The sequence below is a fragment of the Vicia villosa genome, unplaced genomic scaffold (genome assembly GCF_029867415.1).
Source record: "Vicia villosa cultivar HV-30 ecotype Madison, WI unplaced genomic scaffold, Vvil1.0 ctg.001503F_1_1, whole genome shotgun sequence".
NCBI classification, from domain to species: Eukaryota; Viridiplantae; Streptophyta; class Magnoliopsida; order Fabales; family Fabaceae; genus Vicia; species Vicia villosa.
This window is the reverse complement of record NW_026705643.1, coordinates 308,233-325,371: the sequence shown is the minus strand read 5'-3', so window position 1 is coordinate 325,371 and position 17,139 is coordinate 308,233. Positions and strand designations below refer to the sequence as shown.

At 30.3% G+C, this 17,139-nt stretch overlaps 2 protein-coding genes and 1 long non-coding RNA gene across 3 annotated transcripts; 1 reads left to right on the top strand and 2 right to left on the bottom strand.

The window, feature by feature from the left end:
• Window positions 1-2,855: 2,855 nt before the first annotated feature.
• On the bottom strand, window positions 2,856-5,288 carry LOC131635514 (uncharacterized protein C24B11.05-like). Its single transcript, XM_058906139.1, has 8 exons — window positions 5,135-5,288; window positions 4,984-5,049; window positions 4,720-4,817; window positions 4,557-4,594; window positions 4,349-4,436; window positions 3,519-3,812; window positions 3,364-3,429; window positions 2,856-3,139 (listed from the first exon to the last, which is right to left on the bottom strand). The coding sequence occupies exons 1-8, from the start codon at window positions 5,190-5,192 to the stop codon at window positions 2,984-2,986; spliced, it is 864 nt and encodes a 287-aa protein (XP_058762122.1). The 5' UTR covers window positions 5,193-5,288; the 3' UTR covers window positions 2,856-2,983.
• Window positions 5,289-6,523: 1,235 nt separating this feature from the next.
• Window positions 6,524-9,954, bottom strand: LOC131635531 (factor of DNA methylation 4-like). Its single transcript, XM_058906154.1, has 7 exons — window positions 9,828-9,954; window positions 8,395-9,400; window positions 8,131-8,312; window positions 7,795-7,863; window positions 7,418-7,702; window positions 7,008-7,262; window positions 6,524-6,867 (listed from the first exon to the last, which is right to left on the bottom strand). Exons 2-7 carry the CDS (start codon window positions 9,398-9,400, stop codon window positions 6,637-6,639), a joined length of 2,028 nt encoding a protein of 675 aa, XP_058762137.1. The 5' UTR covers window positions 9,828-9,954; the 3' UTR covers window positions 6,524-6,636.
• Window positions 9,955-15,956: 6,002 nt separating this feature from the next.
• LOC131635523 (uncharacterized) lies at window positions 15,957-16,488 on the top strand. Its single transcript, XR_009293826.1, has 2 exons — window positions 15,957-16,055; window positions 16,231-16,488. It is a non-coding gene; the product is annotated as an uncharacterized LOC131635523 (long non-coding RNA).
• The last annotated feature ends 651 nt before the right edge of the window (window positions 16,489-17,139 follow it).

Here is a 17,139-nt window from a genome sequence, read left to right as displayed (position 1 = left end):
ATGAACCTATGATTTGGTAGGATATCATAAAATTGATGCATATAGGTTGTTCAATTCAAATAATAAGAAGATCGTGATGAGTCGAGATATTGTGATTGATGAAAATTTTGCCTGGGATTGGAATTTTGGTGATGCAATAAATAATCCATTGATGAGTTATGGCTTCGACGAAGAAAATTATGAAGTTGAAGTCAAATAAATTGCAGATATTCGAGTCAAAGTCGAAGTAGTTGATGATATTCCTGACACAGTCAAAGTCGAAGAGGGTATGGCTGGTAAAAGCCAAATACCTCAGAGAACTAGAGTTCGTCCAACATGACTTCAAGACTATGAAATGAGTGGTGATGACGAACTCACACCTGATGGAGATATAGTTCATTTTGTTTTACTTGTAGGTGTTGAACTAATCAATTATAGTGAGGCTTTAAAGAATAAACAATGGAAGTCTCTTATGGTTGAAGAGTTACAGGCAATCAAAAGAAAGAACATTGGGAGTTAGTCGAATTGTCAATACACACAAAAACTATCGAAATGAAATGGGTGTTTAAGTTGAAGCACAATGTTGATGGGTCTATAGCAAGACATAAGACAAGATTGGTAGCTCAAGGATTTCTTTAGAGAGCAGAACTCGACTACTCTGAAGTATTTGCACCAGTAGCAAGACTGGAGACTGTTCGACTAGTAGTAGCCTTGGCCTGCAAACAAGGTTGATCGATATTTCACTTAGATGTAAAATCAAAATTTTTGAATGGACCCTTAGAAGAAGAGGTTTATGTCACACGACCTCCAGGATTTGAGATTTAGGAGGAAGCGAGTAATGTGTATAAGTTTCACAAAACGCTTTATGGCTTCAAGCAGGAACCTAGGGCATGTAACAAGAATATTGAATCATACTTGGTCGAATTGAGATTTGTCAAATACAAATCTGAGGTTTGTCAGGTTATAGCACATGATATAACAATCATCTGCTTATATGTCGATGACTTGCTAGTAACTGGAAATAGCTTGGAGAACTTGTCGAAGTTCAAAGAGCTGATGAAGAGGGAATTTGAAATGTTGGATTTGGGAAACTTGTCGTATTACCTAGGCATGAAATTTCAAATTTCGAAGCAAAGTATGGTTCTACATTAAAGGAAGTATGTCAAAGAGATACTCAAGAGATTTAGGATGGAAGATTCGAATACTGCATCCTCACCTCTTGAACCAAATTTGAAGTTGGAGAAGCATGGAGAGGAAGACAAAGTCGATGTTACTTTGTTCAAACTAATTGTTAGATCTCGAAGGTATGTGTGCAACAATCGATCTGATGTAGGTTTCGCAGTCGGATTAGTGAGCAGATACATGAGTGAACCAAGGGTGTCACACATTAAGGCTGCAAGAAGAATCCTGAGATACTTAAAAGGAACGATAAACTATGGAATTCTATTTTGATGAGATACTAAAAGCAAAGAAGCTATGATTATTTGCTATTCAGACGCTGATTGGCGTGGAGATAAGGAAGATCGAAGAAGCACGACTGGTTATTTCTTTCAAATCTTTGGTGCCCCAATCTCATGGTGCTCGAGAAAGCAACTTGTGGTGGCATTGTCATCGTGTGAGACTGAATATATAGCAGGATCCTACGTTGTGTGTCAAGCAATTTGAATCAAATCTGTGTTGGAAGAGATCGAAGTCAAAGTGAAGAAACCTCTAGTACTGCATATCGACAACAAGTTAATCATTAATCTTGCAAGGAATCCAGTTTTGCATGGAGGAAGTAAGCACATCGAAGCTAGATTTCACTTTTTAAGGGAGAAAGTAAATCAAGGTGAACTTGAAGTAAGACATTGCTCAAGTGAAGCACAGTTGGCCGAAATTTTCAGCAAAGGATTGACGATCGACCGATTCCTGAATTTGAGAAAGAAATTAAAAATAGTTCAGATCGACTATGATTACCGTATGTTCGACAACTTGGATTATAGGGGTATTTTGAGATATTAGATATAATCCAAGTTTGAATAATCCAAGTACAAGCCCAATTAGGTTTCTTAGATTTTTTAGGGTACAAGTTAATTGTATATAAATAGATATAGTTTGTAATTTAATTTGTACAATTCAATTCAATAATATGATACTTACTTGCTTTATTCTCTCTCTTTCTCTCCTCACTAAAACACACCAACATATTTTTCACAAATGTATATGTTTAATTTATAAATCTATCCTTGAAAGCCAGATTGTGTAATTAGGATTTACAACATATTTATGTCATTATTCTTACTAATTTTCTTTTACAGCATTTTACAAGATTATCTGTTGCATTCTTTAATTATCTTATAAGAATGAATTAGACTCAGTTCGATAAAAATAACGGTTGAGTAATAAACTAGTTGATGACTTATAGCTTATGACTAATGTCTGATGACTGATAGCTTATAGCTGATGATTGATAACTTATAACTGATAAATTAATTAAAATATTTGATAAAATTAGCAGTTTAATTAGTTAATGAATTAAAATGACAAGACATTTAATATATAATTATTTAATTTTAAATTAAAATAAATTATAAAAGGTAGTAATGGATTTTAGTTATAATAATAAGGGTAAAAGTGGAAGAAAATATGATAAGTTATAAGCTATAAGTTAAACCGCTATTTAAAATAATGTTTGCAAAATAAATTATAAACTAGTAAAATAAGTTATAAACTCGTAATGAAAACACTGTTATTAAATTAAACATATCTTTTATTTTTATGTAAGTGTATAAGCTATAAGCTCAAAAATATTTTTCCACTTAATATAAAAATCTAATAAGAAAATAGGAAAAAATTTGAAGGCCAAAACACCAGCCTAACAAAAATAAAAGCTTGGCTGATAAACAAAACTCATTTATTTATATAAATAACATATAAGTATTCTGATAACAAGTACATTAGTCAAAGTTAGATGCCAGAACAATATTAGGCACCACAAATTCAAAAGGATGATGCATATAATAAGTTAAGCTTTAACTGATGTTTCAATTGAAACCTTTCTAGAATACTTGACATTTTTACTCTTCTCATCAACTTCCCACAGTTCTGGAAATGCCTCCTTCATATTATGGATGCTCTCCAAGGCATAATCCACTCCTTTAGTTCTATGGGAAGTTCCAACCTGCATAATTTGATTCATCAACTATTCAAGTTTGATATGATGCTGATGATTTTCAGTCTTCATATTGTACATTGACAAAGTCCTAATCTAAGAACAAGAATATGTGCATGTATATATTTGCCAAAATTCAACAAACATATGCAAGAAGTAAATGAATGATTATGTCAACATAATATTATTACTAATATTTTGTCCATTCATCGACAACGGCAAGAACTACCTACCAAGACTGTGTGAAGGCCCAAGGATTTTCCTGTCTCAATATTGCGGATACTGTCATCAAAGAACAACTACAATAGGCAAAGTTACTAAATAAATACATAATTTGATATCACATAATCAGAAAAATGATGATAATAAGTGAAGGATAAAATCTCACTGTTCTTTGAGGGTCAATATCTACCATCTCAAAAACCTTTTCAAACGAATCTTGAAAGGGTTTACAGACAACCGGAGTCTTTGGGAGCACAATATCAGCATCAGGATTACGAATGTACTCGTAAAAATCAAATATTCCTGTGGAAATTTGTTTATATTCACCGCCAGGAGAGTTGAAGTTATTTGATTTGAAGGAATTAAGTGTCTCAAAGCTTATGATTCTTTCAAAACAATCCTCTAGTCCAAGCCTGTGAAGCACTCTCTTTGCATGTGCATCGTCTGCGTTTGTAAATATCTATACGGAAACAAAAATACTATTAGTATTAGCTTTAATTTATGAATTATAGACCTAATATGATCATGATTCATAAACAACTTAATCAAATGCTTATGGCATCAATGTTTATTATACAAGTGTTTATGTATAAATTGTTTGTCTATTTCTATAATAAAAAATAAAATCAAAGTAATTTCATATAAGTTCAAGATCGTCTTAAGTTTTTGGAGACAGCATAGAGGTTAACCTTAGCTCAATCTTAGCAAAACAATTAGAGATCCTGTTTTGCCACGATTTAGCCGCGACAGATATTTTATGAGGGTCAATGTAGCTATAATCTTGTGACAAATTTTAAACTCAGTGCGGTAGTCTAGCTTGCACAATCTCAAACATGACCCTTTATAATCCATAATCCGTTTTTAAATAAGCTCTCTTAGAGAGCTTACAAGTGCTAATATTAGTAGATATAAGCTTGAATAAGTCAATAAAACAGATTTTATTAGTATATATGTACTACTTTGGCCATAAAATCAAATAAGAACAAAGAAACTTACAATTTTTCTAAAGGGTAAGCTTAGCAAAATTCCCCTTAGAACAGGATCAGGCTTTAGCAAATTATATGGCAATCTTCCATGAACAAAGCTGTTCAACAAAAAAATAAAAAAATAAAATAGTTTCACATTAATTCTAACTATTTAATCGAATAAATGGCCAAATAAAAAAAATTAACAAATCACAAAAATGTAAAAACATTTAATTTACCTATGAAAGTCATCATAGTCAAAATCATAGCCAATAGCCTGATGAGAACAAAAAGAAACAAAAATCATGATTCTTTCACCATACCCTCAAAACAAAACAAAACAAAACAAATTTTTTTTTTTAATTAAAATAATAAAAGTTCAATTAATTAATTAATTAATACCTTGAGACCTGCCATCGTTGTCCCATAAATTTTATATAAAGAAACACACAATTCAGGAACTTTATCCTTTTGTATCCCAAGCTTTTCAAGCATATACTCTGCAACAATAAATCCATCGAAACTAAATAAATAAAAATTCTACAAAATTGAATCCAAGTAATCACATAGACTATGATTTCCTACTATGCACAAACACCTGAAACATGACACCGACACTGACAAGTTCATACCGGTTATCAATGCTATAGAGATGATTTCAACTACCTTGAATATTTTCAGTCACATGACCTGATAATCCAGAACTAAAAGGATAAAGAGTATCATCCAGATCTGCACATATCAAACAAGTTAATCTAAACATTTAACCTAAAAACATGAATGAAGCATATTAGAGTGAGAAAATGAAGTGATTTACCAAACAAAAGACAATCGTATTTGGATTTGGATTCCAGAAACTGATCTCCGTTTTCCATTTTTACACTGTAGTAGTAGTAGTTGCAGGCTTAAATGTGATGTTACAGTTGCAACGAAATGCAAGAAAAAGTGTGAAGAAAGAGAAGTTATGAGCCAATGAATAAATAATGAAAGAGAAGTTAAGAGAAGTTTTGACTATTTATAGCTACAGAAGAAGAAAAATAAAATATCTTGTGCCACGTTGTCCACTCTCGTCTTGACACGTTGCGTTTCCTTTTCTTTTTATGATTCTTTTTGTTTGATTTTCTGTTACGCAAAGAAAGGACCAAATGTAAATTTGTCAAAAAAATGAAAAGGATGAGAGTGTATTTAACTGAAAAGCATGGAGAGTATTATATTACTTTTTAAGATGTTGACTTGACCGACGTGAAAGATGCTAATATTGTGCAAAAACTGGACTTATATGTATATCTATATGTAGGTGGTTGCAGATGTGTTGATTAGCATTTAAGTGATGTAGGAGAAGTATCGAGATTGTGTGAAAAGTTTTTCTTTCTCTATTTGGTTTTCTAAATAATTTAGTGATCATGCTTAGTTGTTGATCACTACCTTTATTGTATTCTGTTGATGGAAACATACCTCGTGTGAACCATGTGATGTAAAAATACACTTATTCTTGGAAATATTTACTTGTTGTAGAAGGATGAGTCATTAGTCAACACAAATTTTTAGTTATTCAATAGGATCTTAGTCGTATAGGAGATGATTTGCGTATGAATTATTTGTCTTATTATTCGATCATCACAAGTTTATGCGTTTGTGCATTTAAGACTCATTTATTTTTTAATGAGTACTTTTATATGAAACAAAAAGTTTTTTTTTCGAAATTCCACGATTGATGTCACGGACCTTTGCTTTTATAATAATAGTGATATAGTGGATCATTTTCTCAAAATCTACAAAGTTGATATAAAAAATGCACTCACCTTGCAAAAAAAATTTCACTATCAGTTAATTTCAAAGACAGACACCCATTGTCATTCAATGGTGGTAATTCCTTATGTTAAGTTCTGATTTGAACATAGCAACAAACTTAACTCCATAGGAACTTCTAAAAAATGCCAGTAAAATGTCTTTTTCTTTTATACTTGTTTGCATATAGTGGAAACTATAAATCTTCAATCATAACTATACAGTACCACTATTAGTTGAATTATTTTGTAAACGGAAAGAGAGTAAGCATGCTTTATCCCCTAAGTAGCCAATGCAAAGTTTTTGATTGAGATATCTTCAAATATTTGAAATTAGAGAAAATAGATGTTCACAATCAATGCAATATTTGATTGCACAATATTTGAAATTAGAGAAAATAGATGTTCAGAACCAGTGCAATATTTAAACCCAACTAAATAAGGGAGACAAATGACCATTCTAGATTTCTAGTACGCAGTAAAGTTTTTCTGCATGTAAGTCTAATTTAAGTCTTACTGCCCACATGAAGCCTCAAGCTTTCTTTTGTTTTGACAACTTCCATTGCCTCATCAAATGGGCAACACCCTCTTTCAACGAAGCCTTCCTCCCTTCCCTAAAATTCCAGAGTTCCGGTACTGGATACCTGCCACTAGGATTGTATTCGTTTAATTCCTTCAGAGCTGTAGCTACTGCATCATGCACCTCGTCTCCGAGTTCATCCCTCAAACTTTTCAGTTTTTCATCATTTTCATCTAAAATCTCCTGCATCATATATCAAGCATATATTAGATCAGGGTCTATGCAATTTGCATCATTATAAGAAACGTGCCAAATAAGTGCCAACGACTATGCAACGTGCCAAATAGAGAAAGGATTAACTTTAATTCTAGAAGCCGTTTTACCTTGGAATTCCCTTCTTTATCAGTTACAATTTTGAATGGATGCCAGCTTGGATCTCTAAGATAGCCATCCCACTGTGAGCACCACTGACTTGCTTTCATTTTCCTTTCATCGGCAAGTTTTCTCTGAGCTGCTTTCCCATTTCCTTCAGCCGGAAACTTTCTCTTGGATGCCTCCTCAAACGGCTTAATATCAAGGTCCCCCATCCTTTTCACAGCAATTATGACTCGAGAAGTGTTCTTTGGGCAGCCAATCCACTTTGAACAAGGAAATTAGATTACATGAACAAAACTAATCAGATTACACGAAATTTGAGAAAGAAACTAATCAGATTTCATAGACCAATGTTTAGTTTTGAGAAAGATGCTTACAAAACTAATCAGATTACAGAAATGCTGAGAAAGAAACATACACTGATTAATTTTTTGCGGGCATCTTGCAACTCGTCATTAGTTTTGCGCTCCTGAATAACCAGTGTTTGTTGAAGATCTTCAACCCCTTCCAGTTGCTCTTCCTTTTCACGCAGATTTATTTTGATCGCCTCCAGTTTTTTCTGCTCTTCCAGATCAGTCTCTCCAATGTGGTTCATTACATGGAAAGCTCCTTTCAGGCGTTCAATTTCCAATTCCAATGCTTGCTTTGCATCAAGTCCTCTCTCTAGGTCATGGATTTTCTTGTGAAGTTTGTCTTTCTCTTTCTGCAACATCCAAACAAAAGAGTCCTCAAAACTACAGTGAATACATGTAACTTAATTAACTAATGCAGATAAAAGTAAAATGAAAGTTGTGCCTGATGTTCTTCAGCCAAACGCATCATTTTGTCGTCAGCCTTTTGTTGCTCTGCTATGGCCATCTCATTCTGTACACAACAAGATGGAGAACAGATTTAATCAGTCTTAAGTTGTTAAAACAAGAAGGATTGGTGTACGTGATTTGTCTAAATCGTCAATATATATTAAGGAATGATAACAGCACTTTTGTGGTCGGTCCATTTTTTAAAGAAGTCAATTTAGTTCTCTTGTAAATTGATTACTTTCAAAGAATTATGATAAAGTTTAAGAAATAAACTTTAAAAGAGAGATTTATCAGCATTGCTATCATAAATTGAATGATCCAAAAAACTTACATTTTTCTTCTCAAGAGATAGCTTATTTCTCTCATTATGATTATCTGCTTGACGCTTCTGCAAATTCTCTTCACGGGACGAAAGTTCCTTTCTCCGAGCCTCCAATTCCAGCATGGCTTTTTCATGATCCTTGGACACATTTTGCAAATAATTGCGTTCGGCATTCCGCATCTTGCATATTTCTAATGAAACAGAATGAAACAAACTCAGCTACCATGAAATATTAAAAAATTATATCAACATCCACTGTAAACATCAACATACCTTTGTTAAAGTGTTCAAGCATCTCATCTTTTTGATTCATCACTCTGTTTAGAAACACACTAGCTTCATCATACTTGCTTGCTGTTTGTTCCAATTCCATGTTCTTCTGCTTTAGAGTGTTAGCCAAACCAGATACAAGCTTCAAAGCTTTCCTATTATCCTCAGCTTCTTTTCCAGAAACAGTTTTCAAATCCCCGTTTTCGCGGAGGTTTTTGCCCACAATATCCCTGGAATTATAGTCATCGGCACGTGCCATCCATCCAAAGAGTTTATCTCCTCGCTCCCCCTTTAAACCCACGTAATCTCTCTTACCACACTGTTCTGCTTCAAAGCTTCTTTCTAGCTGCAAAGCATTGTTGAAACCATCCCATTCTTTTCCAAATGCAACAATCACAAACGGTGTCTGCCCTCTAATATTCCACAGTGCAGTAACTTTCAGCGGTTGAAACCCTCTGGCGTACAGCTCCTCCTTAATTTTCTTATGACTCTTTCCTATATACTTACGACAGTTGGGGTCAAATTTGGTAACATTGTTTGCCAGAACCACCATCCAAGGCCAGACAAACTCATCTTCAGCAGTAGTATTCACAACAGGTGACTTATCCTTAGCAATAACCATAGCAAGTGACCGATCCTCAACAGCATTCTCAGTAACTGACTGAGCCTTATCACTACTCACATTAAATGACTGACCCTCAGCACTACTCACATTAAGTGACATATCGGTATCAACATTCATCATATCATGCGACTTATTATCAGAAATTTTGAAGTGAAGATACCTTTCAAGAGCAGAGTGCCTGGCAATTTCTGTCACAGTCTCACCATGCGAGTCAGCAGCAATCCTTGATGCGTGTCTGAGAAGCTCAGTCAAAGAGTAATAGTCCTTGTTGAAACAGATCGGACACCTAAATGTTGAGTCAGAGACTTGGAGTTTGTGATAATCATCTTTCAACTCAAGGAAATATCTACGCCGGTAGTATTCCAAATCAGATTGTCGGTACATCTGAAAACAACAACAGTATAATCAAGTTCAAAGAAAAAGAAGCAACACAAACAACTAGATAGAGTGAGTAATAACTAGATGATGATATTTTGGTACATCTGGAAACGATAGTAGTAAAATGAAGTTCAAAGAAAGAGCAACACAAAAATAACTAGATACAGTGAGTAAATACTAGATGATTTGATTTCCGGTACATATGAAAACGATAGTAGTAAATAAAGTTCAAAGAAAGAGCAACACAAACAACTAGATAGAGTGAGTAAGAACTAGATGATTTGATTTTCGGTATATATGAAAACGATAGTAGTAAAATCAAGTTCAATGAAAGAGCAACACAAAAATAACTAGATGATTTGATTATTAAGCTGAATCGAAGTGAAAGCTAAAAAGGAAAATGCAATGTAATAATGAAGAAGATCGGTGCTACCTTGTTATTGAAGAATGGTTTTCAGAGAGAAGATTGAGCGAATGCTAGCTTGAGGATGAACGAGGAAAGTAGAAGAAGAAACCCAGAGAGAGAGAGAGAGAGAGAGAGAGAGAGAGAGAGAGAGAGAATGTTTGTAAGGAGGAGTTTGTTATGAGAAATGCTGAGACTCAAATTCCGCGTGCTGTGTGAGTGTGAGGATTGCAGCGTAAAAATCGCGAGCTGTTGAGTTGCTTCAAACGTTCATAAACTTTATTCTTCCGCGCTAAGTTTGTTTGTACAAACTATTTTTGCAGTTACTACTGCGTTGCTATTCTCTAATAAAAATAAGACACGTGGATATACAAAATGCCAAAACTGTATTACCTCTCTACATTCTCAATTTTGATCGGAGAACACCATAATTTAGAAAGTAATTTTTTTGGCAAAATATGCAACCACAAAAACTAATAAAATCGATTATGAAGTCATTCTTTATTTGTTTATATATTTAAATTTTTTATATATAATTATAATAATGAATAACTAACACCATAAGAGAATTGATCACGTGGAGAATAAAGAAATATCTAACATTTAAATATTTTGCATGGATGAATCTCAATAGAATATATGACATATTACAACAATATATTATAATGGTGATGTTGATCAAGAGAGAACTGGTTTGTTTGATGAAATTGTATTATGATTGAATATACTTGTCAGCGTGAAACAACATGGAGAAGTTCGGCTTTTGACATTAATTAGCTAAGACTATTTACAATGGAGGTGTTGAATTTTTTTTTCAATAGTTGAATTGGTACAATGGTGTGTTGAATCATATGTTAAAAGTGATGTGGATTATTTAGTGTTGAAAACATTCAACATGTTGAATGAGAAATTAGTGGGGGCCACATAATATTTTTGGCAAATTATTATTGGTTGTTGTGAGTGTTTATATTTTTATTTCAGGATAATTATTTAATGTCATTTATTTTATAGTAAATAAATTTTTTATTTATTTTTATTTTCACCAAAATTCATCATTTTTTTGTGTGTATAAATAGAGACTTGGTTCATTTGATTTGGACACACCAAAAAATTCCACTTTTTTCATAATTTTTCATAATTTCAATTGATAATAATATTAATATATAATTAATAATATTAAAATTCATCATTTTTCATAATTTTAATTGATAATAATATTAATATATAATTAATATTAATATATAATTAATTTTAATATATAATTAATTTTAATATATAATCATCAAACAAAAATATAAAAGAAAATAAGAATATGAAATAAAAGTAGTGAGGTAGGGTGTTGAATTTTATTAAACAAAACTATTATAGTGAGTAAAAGTTGAATGTGTGTTGAATTATTAGGTGGAAGAGAGAGAAGATGATGTGGAGTATAAAAAATGAAAAAGTAGAGTGTTAAATTTGGAAATCATTGTAAATAGTCTAGAACGATCTATTGAAATATTGTATTCTCATTTGGAAAATGAACAAATTATTACCTTCTTTAATCATAATGTGACAAATAAAAAAAATCTCAACACTAATTTTTTTGGCATGGATAAATTCCAATAGAAAATATGATGAAGCAAAAGGAGCTAATATATAGTAATTTTTCTTCTAAGTTTGTTTGGAATCAATCGGAACGTCAACGGTATTCAAGAAAATGAGGATTTCAAATTGGAAGAATGTATTTTGTTCATCTAGGTGAGTGGTTATTAAGTAATCGAAGGTCTAAATCTAACCTGTAGTCTAATCGAAAGCCTAATTAGCCTGTTAGTCTTCATAAAAATCTATTTGTGTTAGACATATGTAAATAAGCAATTGAAATAATGTTTAAATAACTAACTAACTAAAAGAACAAGAGATTAAAAATTTGTTTGCATTGATTTATTTTAACTTACATATTAGCATAAGTTCTGTGAGACTATTTATTTAAGAAAACTTATGAAAACAATATTCATCAGACGTTTTCATCTTATTTTCACAAGTTCGTCAAGATAACCAAATTTTATTTATGTATTTTAATTCAAAGTACAAAACATATCATATTGATAATAAAAAAATTATTCATATTTATTTAAATAAATCAATCTATAAACTTTACAGATTTTTTTGAGATTTGAAGCTTAGCCTTTTTAACTAAATAAACTTATAAAAAAAATCCAAATATTTTTTATTTAAAAAAAGTGTGACCTAGTCTAAGCTTGTGTAGGCTAGTCTGTAGACCGAGCCTGACATATTTCCAGCCCAATATGTTAGAAATCGAAAAAAGGGTGTGTTACACCCACCAAAATATATGAAGGGTTATGTTAACAACCTACTTAGTATTGATATTTACTTAAATTAATAAGGGTCTGTTTGGTAAGACCAAAAAAGAATTTTTACCTTTTAACTTTTCAGCTCACATTAATGAAAAAGTTTTGTTTGATAACGTTATTTTAGCTTTTAGCATGTATCATTTTTATTAGTTTTTAGCTTTTTTTTTCAAAAGCTATTTGAAGTAGCTTTTGAGCCTGTGACTTTTTTTTCTTTCATTTATACCCTTATTATTTTAACGAAATATTATTACCCTTATTAATTAAAATAATCTTTTATGTCATTTTGTATCTATCAGCTAATGAAACAACTAATTTACCAAACACTCATGTTAGTTTATCAACTATTAGTCACCAGCTATAAGCTACCAGCTACCAGCTAATTTTACCAAACAAAGCCTAAGTATTGTAATTTATATTTTTAAATTTAATTTCACTTCGTGACTATTTCCCTCTCACAAATAATATTTACCTGTTTTTTATAAATATTATCTTAAATTATTAACACGAAGTTTATCAAATAAAATATTATTGAAAATGTGTAGAAAAAGGTAAAAATTTATTGTATACCAATTAAAAATAGGTTATTAGTACCTTGCTTTTTAAACGAAATTATTTAATGAAAACAATTTCAATATTATAAGGAGGGATATTCTTATTCTATGAGTAAGTTATTAACACTTATTCTAAATCTGGACCGTTGATTCTTCTCAATCTAATGGTTAAAAATATTAAGGGTCTTGCTAACTAGTGCCCTCAAGATATTCTTTAAGCATACTGTTAGGGAAGAGCAGAACAGATGGTCAACAATGAACGACTTGATCTTTGGTGATGGTTGAGAGAGATGGTCAACAATGAACGGCTTGATCTTTGGTGATGGTTGAGAGAAAAAAAGGGTTGTACCTGCAAGATACTCCGATGCCAAAGTGAGAAAGAGAACAAAGGTACAACCGTACAACAAAAAGTATAAAGTTCTTTGGGTAAAATTTGGATTACCTTGTCCTATAGGAGTAGAGGAATATTTATAATGTTCTCTTTGAGGTGGATTAGGTCGTCCTATTTTATGGGCTTGGGCGTGATTTTTGGGCCCAGAATGTAGGAGACAGTAGAAAAGGTCATGATTAATTGAGCAAAGGGAACTAGTTGTTGGCGAGGACGGAGGTCCAATGTGCTCAGACAGTCTTATGTGGTGGGGGACGTGTTGATGAGTCCTGCTCGGTTGAAGGGGAGGTTCCTCCTCTCCTTGGTCCAAGGCGTGGTCTAATGTTTATTGGGTCTCTTCATATTAGCAAGTGGATTGGGCCAATTTATGACAATTGAGCTAGTCCAGAACACATACTAAATGAAGAAAGCATTTATAAAAAAATTTACCACTTTAATCACTTAAAGAATGCCCTTCTATTAGTTAGTATTCCTCAAATATTAAGTAATTAAATCTCGAGAGAGAAAACTATTACTTATTACTTTTAATCATTAGATTGAAAAGAATAAATTGTCCAAATTCTGAGTAAATGTTAACAAGTTACTCTTGAAATAAAAATATCCCTCCTCATTATATATATATATATATATATATATATATATATATATATATATATATATATATATATATATATATATATATATATATATATATATTTTCCTTTTAATATAAAATTGTAAAAGTGATTCCTTCCTCTAGATGCATTATGCTCTATCCGATCAATTGGAAGACTATCTGCATAGTACATCTCGTTTCTCGTAGACAGTTTTAACCACTTTCACCATATTTAAATTTATTTTCATTCTCACATTATTTTTTATTCTTTCATTAACTTATGCGTCGGAGCACTAATCTTATAAATCCATCTCCACTCCGCCGTGCTAGAAGATTAGTGTAGTTTTTCAAAATCTACTTAACTATTTTATCAATTTTTTTTTGAACCGAACAATTTTGGTTTCTAGTTTTATAAATATATAATTTTTATTTTATTTTTGATCATTGTTTAAAACTAATTCTTAAAAAATGATTCATAATGAAATTGTTTACATGAATAATTTTTCAAAAGATTAAATCAAAACTCTAACTAAAACAAATGATTGTTTATTTACCAGGATTTTTAAATATATAAGCCCTAAAATAAATAAAAAATGATATAATTTTAAGAATTAAAATTTATTTAAACAATTTTTTTTATAAAAAGAAAGGGAGAAAGATACTTTTTATCATAAATAAAGCGATATTAAATACATCTGATTCTATATGTAAAAAAAAAATACACCTGATTCTAATGAGATTTGAACGTCATCTCTTTCTATTATAAAGTCAAATAATAAGGTTTTTCTTTTACCCACCTCGTAACCTTCTTAGCCACCTCTGACAAATTTACTAAAATACTCCTTGTTTCGGAAATACATTTCCGAAAACGTACTTTTATTAGAAAAAAAAGGTGTTTTCGAAAATGCACTTCCGAAAACACGAAAAAAAGGTGTTTTCGGAGATGCATTTCCGAAAACACCCCTTTTTGAGTTTTCGGAGATGCATTTCCGAAAACACCCTTTTTGGAAGAGGGGGTGTTTTCGGAGATGCATATCCGAAATATTTCAAGACCAAATTGGTCTTGGAATGTTTCAGATATACACTTCCGAAAGAATTCAATAATTATTAAAAAATTAAAATCAAGGTGAATCAATACAATTAATAGGTATAAAATGAAAGTGAATCAATAAAATGAAGGTGAATCAATAAAATCAAGGTGAATCAATAAAATCAAGGTGAATCAAAATTTACTAAACAATTTTAAAGTTAAAAATTATTTTACTAACTTATATAAATCAAAAACATCTTAATTTCATAAGTAAATTTTGAATTATATAAAATTAAATATAAAATTTATTCATTAAATAAAATTAAGACAAAATCTTTTTTTAATTTTTTTAAACTAAATAAAAAATTATAACTCATTTTTAATTATGAATCAGAATAGAAATATATAAATATATAATCATAATTATTAATTTTGTAAGAAATATATAAATATATAATATATAAATATATAATAATTATTATATAAATATATAAATATATAATAATTATTATAAATTAAAACACTCATTTTTTAAATTTTTATAATTATTATATAAATATATAAATATATAATAATTTTTATAAATATATAATAATTATTATAATTATTATATAAATATATAAATTAAAACACTCATTTTTTTTAATTTTTTTTATAAATATATAACAATTATTATAAATATAAATAAAAATTATAACTTATTTTGTAAGTGAAATTATTTTAATTTTTTATTTAAAATTATTTTAAATTTTAAAATATGAATCAGGATAGAAATATATAATAACTATTATTCATAACTCATAAATTATATCAAAATATATAATTATTATTATTTATTACTCATAAATTATATCAAATTTATAATATGTGAATTAATTAATATCCTAAAATTAATTTTTGGAATTTTTTAAGATTTTTTTTTGTTGTTTCGGAGATGCATCTCCGAATTATTCAAAATCTCAATTTTTGGGATTTTTTCGGAAATGCACTTCCGAAGTCTGAAAAAATTTAGAAAAAAAATATTTCGGAAATGCATTTCCGAAGCGGGGTAAAATGAGGTTTTCGCTGGGAGTGACCCCATAGGGAGGTGGGTAAAGAAAAAACTAATAATAATTACTTTAAAATTTTATAAAAGTAATAATAAAAAGTTATATCCACTCAAAGTTAATCATATTTCAAAGATCCATTTTTCTAAAAATTTATTATAAACTTCTCTAGTCATCTTAAATAGCCTATTGCAAGTTGATTTACATGAAACTTTCATAGTAGAATGACAATTCGGTTAAATCCTCTCCTTTTTATTTTTGCAATTATGTGCATTGCTTCACTCATGGTTGCAGGTAATAAAATAGTTTTATAGCTCGATTTTATTATATTTTCAGTGACAATACATGCAACTGGAGTGTTATATAAAATAAAGACTCATGTTTTTAATTGAAGATTATACATAAAATTTCTAGAAATGTCAATATTTCTCCAGAATATTAAATAATAATTGTAATGTCATTGTAACAGGATTTCAAGATTTACAACATTCTGATACATTACGGTGCTTTAATTCTGGTGCATGTCCAAATGATATTGAAGCTTGTCGACAATCTTGTATATCAAAGGGTTTTCCTAAAGGTGGCAAGTGTGGAGCGAAATTATCCACATGTTGTTGCTATGAGATTAGAGAGATCTACAAATAAAAGCTTCAAGACTTTTACAAAAAAGTTGAAAAAATCAATAATGTAATTTCTTTTAAATAATGCTATGAACTTTTTCTTTCCATTTTGGGTTAAATGCTATGATTTCTTTCCATGAATGAAATTTATGTTTAATTATATTTAGTAGTTTATTAGTTATATAATAATGATAAAATTATATTATTTCTCATTCTGATTTTATTTATAAATAAATTATTTTTTAATTCATTAAATAAAATTAAATGGAGTATAAATTTGATCGACAATAAATTTTTATTACATATTATGAATTAATTTCGGATGATCATTTTCTCATACAATTGTATCGAACACATTATGTTACGTTAGCAAATTTTTGTGCGGCAATGTTTCCTTAACCGCAACAATTTATGCAACAATTCTTGATTCCATCCTCTTTATGACATCGACATTTTAGCACTTTGTTGTGCATATTCATGCCCTGCTCTGCGTGTGTGAAACATAGAAGGAGGAAGAACTTCATTTTACCTCTTTGTGTAGGGGCATAGTTTGTTGGATGAAGTGGTGGAGGTTCGAGGTGAGATTACATGATATTCACTACTAAAAATTATTAAAAATAAGATATTTGGTTAAAAGATTTTTAATTAGATTTTAAGATATATAATGTTAAAAATATTTGTTAAAGGATTTTACATTAGAATTCATAACAATTTGAAGTGAAAAATACATGATTTAGGAATTTTATATCGGACATTTA

What these genes read in the sequence shown, in the direction of transcription:
- LOC131635531 (XM_058906154.1), bottom strand. Translation starts at nt 9,400, where the DNA reads ATGTACCGACAATCTGATTTGGAATACTACCGGCGTAGATATTTCCTT. An exon ending in TATCTCTTGAGAAGAAAAAT is followed by an intron (nt 7,864 to 8,130) that starts GTAAGTTTTTTG and finishes TGTTGTGTACAG; the next exon opens with AATGAGATGGCCATAGCAGA. An exon ending in ATAAAGAAGGGAATTCCAAG is followed by an intron (nt 6,868 to 7,007) that starts GTAAAACGGCTT and finishes TATATGATGCAG; the next exon opens with GAGATTTTAGATGAAAATGA.
- LOC131635514 (XM_058906139.1), bottom strand. Translation starts at nt 5,192, where the DNA reads ATGGAAAACGGAGATCAGTTTCTGGAATCCAAATCCAAATACGATTGT. An exon ending in TGTGACTGAAAATATTCAAG is followed by an intron (nt 4,818 to 4,983) that starts GTAGTTGAAATC and finishes TTATTGTTGCAG; the next exon opens with AGTATATGCTTGAAAAGCTT. An exon ending in TGGGCCTTCACACAGTCTTG is followed by an intron (nt 3,140 to 3,363) that starts GTAGGTAGTTCT and finishes CAAATTATGCAG; the next exon opens with GTTGGAACTTCCCATAGAAC.